The sequence below is a fragment of the Ziziphus jujuba genome, chromosome 5, assembly GCF_031755915.1.
Source record: "Ziziphus jujuba cultivar Dongzao chromosome 5, ASM3175591v1".
Taxonomy (NCBI): Eukaryota; Viridiplantae; Streptophyta; class Magnoliopsida; order Rosales; family Rhamnaceae; genus Ziziphus; species Ziziphus jujuba.
The window spans coordinates 2,391,788-2,401,277 of NC_083383.1; the positions used below are offsets into that span (position 1 = coordinate 2,391,788).

Sequence of the window (9,490 nt, forward strand, 5' to 3'; positions counted from 1 at the left end):
AATCAAAATTGTCCCATTGACACAAAAATTTAAAAAGTTATATACATTTACGTCAAAATATGATATTTGTTTGTTCATCTACCCCGTATAATACATGCTATATTAAACCAAATATCTCAAACACAAAATAATATTTCGTTCACCTAACATAAGCGAAATTATAAATATATAAAGTTACTTATTATTTTGCTATAGTTTAAATCACATATCATTCACATTTTATATAATTTTTTTTTTTATTTTTTTATTATCTTCTAGTCCTGAAAATTTGTCGGTAAGGGAACCCGAAGTTCGTAGAAATTCTGACCCAAATTAAAATTTGACCATTCGTTCAAACTCCAAAGAACCAACACTAATTAGTGCGAAATAATTGGAAATCACATCCGGGATTGGTTGGGTTGTGAAGAAAGAAAGAAAATCTATGATCAGCTGCCTAATATGTATTTTTATTTTTTATTTTTTTGGTGAATATATATTTTTAAGAGAATTTTTTAGTGATTATTATTATTATTATTATTATTATTGCCACAGAGACCAAAATTAGTTAAACCTGCAATTAGCTTTTGAGGAAAGATTTTTTTTTTTTTAAAGTAATTGCGAAGACCAAGTATTAGTTTTGGCTTAATTACGTTGACAAAAGGGATCTAAGAACAACCAAACCATATATATAAATTTAAGAATTATATATATTTTTTGCTTCAAAATATTGATAAAAACCCACCGATCCCCATCTTCTTTTCCTCACTTAGAAAAGAAAAACTACACGTGTGGCAAAGTCCAAAAACATCTTGCGTGTCAATTATGTTTTTTTCTAGAAACCGAGAAGTCTCCCAACTAGAGTCGTTGCTTTACGAGTCACGAAGCAACCAGACCCTTACGACGAAAATGTCCTCGCATCTCGAAACCGTAAAACGCAATGTCGTAAAAAACAAGAAAAGCGAAGTCCAATGACAAAAATAAAAGGCAAATTAGGAACGACGTCAGTCAATGGCATCCTCGCGGCTTCATCTGGGCGTGGGGACCGGCGGAGCGGACCCATTCCCATATAACTAATAAAACCGCCTATTCCAATTTCCAACGTCACCTAGTCTGCAAAACCTCCTCTATTTGACCCAAAACCGGGCAACCGGAACGCAACAAAAAACACAACGCTCTCCGTTCCAACAAATTTCTGCTTCTGTAACCGAATATTGCCCATCGATGGAGTTGGAGGACGGTTCTGGAATCGTTCAAGAAGCGGAAGATGGAAGAAGATCGAAGAAGGAGGTGGAATCGAATGAGATCAGGAAGAGAGGCAATGCAAAGAAGAAGAATAAGAAGAAGAAGAGCAAAAAGCTGTCGTATTATTATATGCCCAAGTTTAGGTGTTTCAGCATCGAATCGGAAGCGGACGGAAGAGGGAATTTCGATATGGAGGTTGATCATAGATGCCGAGATAAAGCTCCCACTCACTTGATTATAATGGTTAATGGACTTATAGGCAGGTTAGTGATTAGATTTATGAATTCAATTTAATGTGCGTTTATTTGTGTTTTCTTCAACGCATTTAGGTGCAAAAATAAGTTTGGTTTTTGCCGTATTTACAGTGCTCAGAATTGGAAATTTGCTGCGACGCAGTTTTTGAAGAGTTTTCCCGAAGATGTTGTTGTTCACTGTGAGTTTTTACTAGCTTTTTATGTTTTTTATTTGTTTACTTATTGTATGCTTTTAATTTTTTATTATTTATATTATATTATATTTATCGTGGTTTTTATTTACTTATTATAGAGAGAACTTGGTCTTCATTTACTATAAATAGAATTTTCCTTTTTGCCTTCAAATATAATATACTAGAAATTATAAAAAAAAGGAAAAAAGAGAAAAAAGAAAAAGAAAAAGAGAAGCCTAGTTTCAATACCAGTACCGTGAGTTTCGAGCTAAAATGTGCTGTTTTTAAGTTTTCAATTATCAGAAATAGTTTCTCAATCTGGGACCAAATGGATAAATCCGTGATGGTAGAACTTCTATGGGGATGTAGGCATTTATATATGCATTAAAATCTTATAGCACTAAATACATTCTTCATGCTTTTCTCCGACTGTTATACTTTAATATTCACCTATGTTTGGAAAAAATAGAAAAAAAAGAAGAAGCCTAGTTTCAATACCAGTACCGTGAGTTTCGAGTTAAAATGTGCTCTGTTTTTAAGTTTTCAATTATCAGAAATAGTTTCTCAATCTGGGACCAAATGGATAAATCCGTGATGGTAGAACTTCTATGGGGATGTAAGGATTTATATAGGCAATAAAATCTTATAGCACTAAATACATTCTTCATGCTTTTCTCTGACTGTTATACTTTAATATTCACCTATGTTACCGGTTCCTGTTATGAAATAAATTGCATATGTTTAATGTGCAATGCAGGCAGCACCTGTAATTCTTCAATGTTGACATTCGATGGTGTTGATGTAATGGGAGACAGATTGGCAGAAGAGGTGTGTAACGGTTTATTCGTTCCTTTCATTATCTCTTCCCTTGATGCAACTGAATGACTTTACCTTTTTTTTATTTTTTTTATTTTGTTATTCACTTAGTCTAAGAATTTGTTTATTTGGGCTGTTTGTCTTCTTTAGTTAAGATTCTGCTACTGGATATAAGTAGCTGATTGAAAGCACTCTATTAAATTCAAACTTATTGTGTGAAGCTACAAACTTATGATAGTTGAGTTATTTCAGGTTATATCTGTTATAAAACGTCATCCAGGTGTTCAGAAGATTTCATTTATTGGTCATTCATTAGGTGGCCTGATAACAAGGTATGCTATTGCTAGGCTTTATGAGCCAGATATCACAGGAGAGCTATCCCTGGAAAATGGAGGTCGCACGAGTGATGGTTCTGAAGATACAACCAAGGAAGAGAAATTCAAAGGCAAAATTGCTGGGCTGGAGCCTGTGAATTTTATAACCTCAGCAACCCCACACCTTGGTTCAAGGGGACATAAACAGGTGACATATTTATGCTTTTGACGCTGACTCTCTGATATAGTTGGGGGAAATGTCTCGTGCAGACATGACCTGATGCTGTATTCTTAGTAACATTTGACTGTAAAACCATGAGAATTTCTTCCTAGTTAAATGAAGAAGTTGGATATATTTTTACATAATTTGTAGGACATTAGAGGACAGACTGATTATGGATTACCATCTCACTTTAATGAACTAATTTGTGCAGTTGTTCTAGTTTCTTAGCTCTGAGTATTCTCCTAAGTAGAGATGTCATAATATAAATTTCATTCTCTGTGATGGTTTTCCCTTTTATACAGAAGTTCTATTGATGATGCAGCGATTGAATTATTATTTATGTCCGCTCTGCGTATATTGTAAGTATGGTTTTAGCTCTTGAGGTTGTGTGGATTTGTTTATTTCAGGTCCCAGTTTTTTGTGGCTTCAACAGTTTAGAAAAAATGGCCTCTCGCATATCATGGCTTTTAGGTAGAACTGGAAGACATTTATTTTTAACTGACAGTAATAATGGAAAGCCTCCCCTTCTTCTTCAGATGGTCAAAGACACTGAAGATCTTAAATTCATGTGCGTCTACATCATGGTTACTTGTTACTGTATTACCTGAGTGGTTACAGTTGGTGCAAATGCTTTCAGAATGTATCCGTGAATATCTTCGTGCTATTGCAGGTCTGCATTGCTGTCCTTTAGGCGTTGTGTTGCCTATGCGAATATGCGATTTGACCGTATCCTTTTTTGTTTTGCCTTCATACTTAGCTTCCCTTTGCTTTGGAGAAAACATGTTTAGGATAGACATTTTGGTACACTGTCAGTGGTTCTTTGCTACACTACCAATGTTATGTCGAGAACTTGACAACTTTCATAGACCTGGTTGGATGGAGTACATCATCTCTACGGCGTCAAATGGAGCTTCCAAAGGTGATCTTATATCTAAATATTGAAGCCTTATTTGTGTATTGAGTTAATCTCACCTGATTTCTATGTCAGCTCAAAAGGCTATCACCATATGACAAATATCCACATATCGTTAATGTGGAGACAGCACAACCTGCCAGTCCTCAAGAAGAAATCCCTTCGACAACTGAAGTCAATAGATGCAAGAATATCGACATGGAAGGTTGCTATTTCTTTCCTTTTTAACCGACCAATAATATGTCATTGGTAGTTGTTTATTTTTTTGGCTTTCTTTATTGGGCTGTATTCCTGAAGTGAAACTTTGTTTAAAATGTTTTCCCTCAAATGCATATAAGATATTCATGTCTAGTTTGAAGAGAAACTAGAATTAATTCAACAAATGATGAAGCTGATCTGATAAAAATGCAAGCAAACTGAAAGGCAACTTTGACGATACTAATCATAATTTAAGGGACTGGGAGTTTGGAGTTCTGGGGAGGGACGCATCTTGAAAATTTGTTCACTGGAGGATGCTGCAGTTATTACTAGTTTGCATCTGACAATTCATTTCTGTGATTTCATTCACGTTATGCTAAATGCTTTCAGCTAAATGCTTTGAGCTATTGTTCAAAATATAATATTATAGCTACTTGACAAAACCTCTCTGATTTTATGCTGAAATTATAGAGGAAATGATTAGAGGTCTCACAAAAGTAAGCTGGGAACGCATTGATGTGAACTTTAGTGGAAGTAGACAAAGATATCTTGCGCACAATACCATTCAGGCAAGTTAATGCTTTCCCTTCAAACTCAATTTATCTATCTTTAATTACGTTTTATATTAATAGCGCATGAATTAAAAGCCTTCACAGTAGGCATTTGAACTGCATCTCCAAGTTTTCTTCGCGATTTAGCCGTGAGTGACATTTTTTAATTTCTTCTTTGTTTTCAGGTGAAAAATTATTGTATCAATGGCGACGGGGCTGATGTGATCCAGCACATGATTGACAACTTTGTTTTATGAAACGTGGAATACTTTGCCATCAAAATTTCAGCGGAGAAAATACCACTCAATGGCATTTGAAATCACCACTCAACATGGACCTCAAATTGAGTTGCAATTTCACCGTCTGACGTTTACAAGTACTCACAGACCATGATGCTCTCTCCACTCGTGTAACTCCATGGGGCCGAGGGCCCCCATGTGAGACAATTTTGCAGACTGAGGATGGAGCAGATAGTGAGCTACTGAAATAATATTACTTGGAGGGGTTAAAGGTGCCTAGCGAGGGATGTGTATGATCAGGTACAATGCTACACTTTGTTCTATGTAACTTTTTTTCATGATAAGAGAAAAAGGGAAGACAATGAGAGCAAGGGTAGTCTTGTGTTTCTAAAAAAGCAAATACGGCCGCAAATGTAATATTTATTGAGACCATTTCATTTAGACAAAAAATTAGCTAAAATAGTTTAGAAATCAATCTTGCCTCTTTTTTATATGAATGTGGATGTAAAGGCTCTGTACCAGTTGAGACGAGTGCAGGTGCCAAAAGCATGTAATGAACACGAGCTTTCACTTATTAGTTCTGCTTTTTTAGCTTGGAATTGTGTTCACTGCTCCAAGCGATCGCGCAGAATTTTCCTTGTCTTTTCTCTCGGTTTTTATTAGTAGACAGGGTGTGAAACATTTCCTATCAAACTTAAATCAAATGGCATGACTTCGACCTCAATTTTAAAATTTGTGATGTTTCTCGTGCTTACGACTTACAGCTGGGAACTTTTTGGTTTTTCACGTCTATTTACAGCTAGGAACTCTGCCTAGGTTTTGCTGCATGAGGTTTGGGCTTGTATAGTTGTAAAATTAGAACTCCATATTTGGGCTTTGGGCATTGGGCTCTCATTCTTGGATGACACATACATAGACCATAGCTTATCATGTGTTCCGTGTATTCTTATTTGGGGATCAAGACAGAGTCACAGAAGCAGAGGTGTTGCTTTAATTTGGAGACCTCCGATCAAATAATTGATTCCAAGCAGCATCATTATTTTTTTCTATCTAAATAATCTGTGCTTTTTAGCCAGATACGTGATCTCCATATACCATTACCACACTGCACAGACAAATATGAGGACAAAAAAAAAAAAACATGATAAGACCCCTGATTTTTTATTTTTTATTTTATTTTTATTATTTTTTTTAACTTGTTTATCCTAGTTTCTATAAATTTATACCCTGATCCTGAAACTACTTCGCCTGCAAATTTTCGATGCCTACTCGTCGTAGAGATTTTCTAAGAAGCCGATGAATAACTAATCTGAGAAGTACAGAGGGCAAGCAAGTGGGTGCACACGCTGCAAAATGATTTTGACTCTCCTTCCGAAGAGCGTGCGTGAAAATGCAGAAATTGTCACTCCCTTCCTCACCCACTATATCCTGAAACTGCTTCTCAAGCAACTTGGCATGCAGTCCCAAAATCCATTTCCTATACACTAGACAGGGACACCTACCCTCAAATAGTATCTTCCTTGGGAAAAATAAACTTATAAATAATATTTATATAAATATTTCATTCCGTTTTTAAGAGGTAAATAAAAAAATGAAAGTGAGAAATCAGTTGGCGTGTTAAAATGGAATTGCCCAAGCCTCCACTGAGTGAAACAGATATGAATGAGGGAAAGATTAAAAGAAAATAAAGAAGCAAAACGAGAAGCCATTGATTTTGATCCTCTCTGCTGTGCTGAATATAGGGGTGTGTGTGTGGTTCTTTGTCGTTGCTATTTTTGGTACAGTGTGACCCACTCTTATTGAAGCTGTGCTGTCTAGCTTCTCCTTTTTTATGTAAAGTTACCCAGTTTCCTTTTTGCAAAATGGTACATCTCGTTTTTTTCTGGGGGCGCATCAAACGAGGTTGAGGTCCTCCCCTTTTCGGTTGAGCTCACTGCAGTACTCCTTTTTGCCTTCCACGTTCCTTCTTCTTTATGATACTACATACATACACACACATATATATATATATATATATATATATATATATATGTATATATACACATATAAGAGAAGATAGACTGATTGTATTGCACATTATGGAGGTGGCATTCAATTCCTGAACCCCTCTTGGGTACACTTTTTCAGAATTTTTCTTCTCCTGCAGTTCTGCCACCTTTCAACTCTCTCTCTCTCTCTCTCTCTCTCTATACTGTTTTTTTTTCCTCAGCGCCTATTTTCCTCCTCTCAAGGTTTTACTCTGGCACTGTTAGTGCTTCCTCTCTCTCTTTCTCTTTCTCTCTCTCTGTCTACTTCTCTGTGAAAATGGGCAACGCTCAAAATTGCATCTGTTGGCACAGAAATAGACATGTAATCATTTCCTTGCTCCTACTCTTGATTTCAAGCTTGACCCATGTGAGATTCATGGCTGAAGGTAAATAATCCCAACTCTACTACTTCGATTATCTTTGGGGGAAAAAAAAAAAAAAAAAAAAGGAAAGAAAGGAAAACCAAAGGAGGAAGGGAAAAAAAAAAAAAAAAACACGTATTTAGTACACCTCCAACTTCATTCATATCCTAACTATACATAGTCCTTTTTACAGGTAGAGCAATTTCCAAGCTAATTGAGGCTGTCCAGGTTAGCAACAAGCATTCGTTTGACAACTGTTTTATAGCATGCATGTCACTTTTCATTTTCCTGGTAACCAAACAAAGTCTCCTAATTCCACGGTGGTAGTGATTAAGTATTCAATTCTTTGGTACAGAAGGGGCGTATTGAGGAAGTTGATAAGGTGGTGAGAGTGGTGAACAGAGCTCGTCAAATAGGATCAAGGCCACCAAGGTGCGAGAGGCGGTGCAGTGGTTGTGGACACTGCGAGGCAGTTCAGGTCCCAATTGTGCCCAAATTCCAAACCCACAGTCGAAGTTTCTCTGTTTCCTCTTCAACTACAAGAGCCAGCAACAAACATATAGCAAACTCCAGAGGCGATGATATCTCCAACTATAAGCCCATGAGCTGGAAGTGCAAATGTGGAGACTATCTTTTCAATCCTTAAGATTGCCATTTTTAATGAGAATGACTCTCCTTTGTTTCCATTACTTGGTAAATAAGATATGTACTCCTCTCTATGAATTGTATACTCCTGTTTTCTTCCATCTGTATTTGGTATGAATTAGATATGGTTCTGTACATTTTGCATTGTGACTTTTTTTTTTTTCCTTCTTTTCTTAATGGAATTTGTTTTTTTATTTTTATTTTATTTTTTTATAATTTTAAATCTTTACCCTTTAAAAATCTATTTATTTGCAGAGTAATAAGAACGTGTTAACCGTAATGAAAGAGAAGTAAAAGGAAATATTTGATAATTCGGGAATCAAATGTTGTGTAAAAGCAGCAAAGCAACTGAGGTGTACGGAATGCTTTGGTTTTGGCATGTATTTCTATTTGTTTTTGGGGGTTTTGGGTTTTAAAGCAACGTTTGGTGCTGGTGATGTCGATTTTAATGGAAAGTGACGACATGGAGTAAGATAATAAATGAGATAAAGATGTGAGGTGTCGCAAAAGTAGTATGTCAGACAGTTCTGTTTTCGTATCTTACAAGATTTGTGCATACAGATTACAAAAAGCCTGTGCGGCCTTCGCCATATTTTACACAGCCTTTCTCGAAGGGATAAAATCTTAGAAACAACTTTTATGGAATCCCGAAACCAAAATAATCTCTTTCTTCTCTCCCTTTTAAACCTAGCCGTACGGTAGGGCTTCTTTCCAACCAAATAACCTTCATTTTCTATTTTCATTTTTCAAAAGGGTTTTCTGTTTTCCCCCTTTTTTTTTTTTTTTTTGGGTAAAATTCTGTTTTCCAAAATTATGAATGAATGAAGACCAATAAAAAATGTCAAAGTTTATAATATATAAGCTGATTACTACAAAATAATTCATAATAAAATATTACATTTGAGAAATACTAGAATGAAAACGCAAGTTAAAATTAACAAAAACAAAGAACAATGATCTTCGAAATGGTTTTATAGGGGTGTGCCTTGCCTCATTTTACATGCTAGTCAATATTTAGTTACTAATCGAGAAGCCAAGGGAAGGTGGTGAACATATTACACCAAAATTTTAATTGAAGTTATTAATCTTTTGTTACGAAATTTAAAATATCAAATGGGATGTTATTTAATTGCCAAGGAAAAAAAAATATGCCTTTTTTTATTTTATAATTTGAAATAGGAGGTTTTGAATTCGATCTAGACATTACATATACATGTCATATCTTCTTTACCAACTTAAAACTTTTAATAACAGTTGAGAATGATAACTTAGTGAAAAAAAAAAAAAAAGGATTTTCACATTTACGGATTTTAAATTGAAGTTTGATTTTTAAGAAACTTCATTATTTCTTCAAATAATAATTGAAGCTCTAATGTTAACAAATTCTGTTATTATCACAAATGGTTTTGGTATAGTTGATCTATGCAGTGAAAAGCTTCGGTCTAAATGACGTATCTTTGGTTAATATAGAAAGTTCAACAAATAAGTTAATAAATGCAATATTACTGAAAATTAAATGGCGTGTCGTAAAAAGTTTCTCCTGGTAAAATGATA

The 9,490-nt window shown here is 35.2% G+C and overlaps 2 protein-coding genes across 3 annotated transcripts; both read left to right on the top strand.

Moving 5' to 3' along the window:
- Window positions 1-886: 886 nt before the first annotated feature.
- LOC107420867 (uncharacterized) lies at window positions 887-5,476 on the top strand. Its single transcript, XM_016029930.4, has 10 exons — window positions 887-1,484; window positions 1,587-1,654; window positions 2,406-2,476; window positions 2,717-2,986; window positions 3,409-3,569; window positions 3,672-3,727; window positions 3,868-3,920; window positions 3,990-4,119; window positions 4,584-4,681; window positions 4,849-5,476. Exons 1-10 carry the CDS (start codon window positions 1,201-1,203, stop codon window positions 4,918-4,920), a joined length of 1,263 nt encoding a protein of 420 aa, XP_015885416.1. The 5' UTR covers window positions 887-1,200; the 3' UTR covers window positions 4,921-5,476.
- A 635-nt stretch (window positions 5,477-6,111) lies between these two features.
- On the top strand, window positions 6,112-8,571 carry LOC107420902 (EPIDERMAL PATTERNING FACTOR-like protein 2). 2 transcript variants are annotated; one of them, XM_048476410.2, is made up of 4 exons: window positions 6,112-7,315; window positions 7,485-7,519; window positions 7,647-7,984; window positions 8,192-8,571. In XM_048476410.2, exons 1-3 carry the CDS (start codon window positions 7,207-7,209, stop codon window positions 7,935-7,937), a joined length of 435 nt encoding a protein of 144 aa, XP_048332367.1. In that variant the 5' UTR covers window positions 6,112-7,206; the 3' UTR covers window positions 7,938-7,984; window positions 8,192-8,571. The 2 variants fall into 2 exon arrangements, with proteins under 2 accessions (XP_048332367.1, XP_015885452.1); XM_016029966.4 differs by lacking the exon at window positions 8,192-8,571 and having other exon boundaries at window positions 6,119-7,315; window positions 7,647-8,130.
- Window positions 8,572-9,490: the final 919 nt, after the last annotated feature.

Excerpts from the sequence above, each read along its gene's own strand:
- LOC107420867 (XM_016029930.4), top strand. The coding sequence starts at position 1,201 with ATGGAGTTGGAGGACGGTTCTGGAATCGTTCAAGAAGCGGAAGATGGA. Across the intron at positions 1,485-1,586 it reads GTTAATGGACTTATAGGCAG|TGCTCAGAATTGGAAATTTG; the intron begins GTTAGTGATTAG and ends CCGTATTTACAG. Across the intron at positions 4,682-4,848 it reads TTGCGCACAATACCATTCAG|GTGAAAAATTATTGTATCAA; the intron begins GCAAGTTAATGC and ends CTTTGTTTTCAG.
- LOC107420902 (XM_048476410.2), top strand. The coding sequence starts at position 7,207 with ATGGGCAACGCTCAAAATTGCATCTGTTGGCACAGAAATAGACATGTA. Across the intron at positions 7,316-7,484 it reads TGTGAGATTCATGGCTGAAG|GTAGAGCAATTTCCAAGCTA; the intron begins GTAAATAATCCC and ends TCCTTTTTACAG. Across the intron at positions 7,520-7,646 it reads AGCTAATTGAGGCTGTCCAG|AAGGGGCGTATTGAGGAAGT; the intron begins GTTAGCAACAAG and ends TCTTTGGTACAG.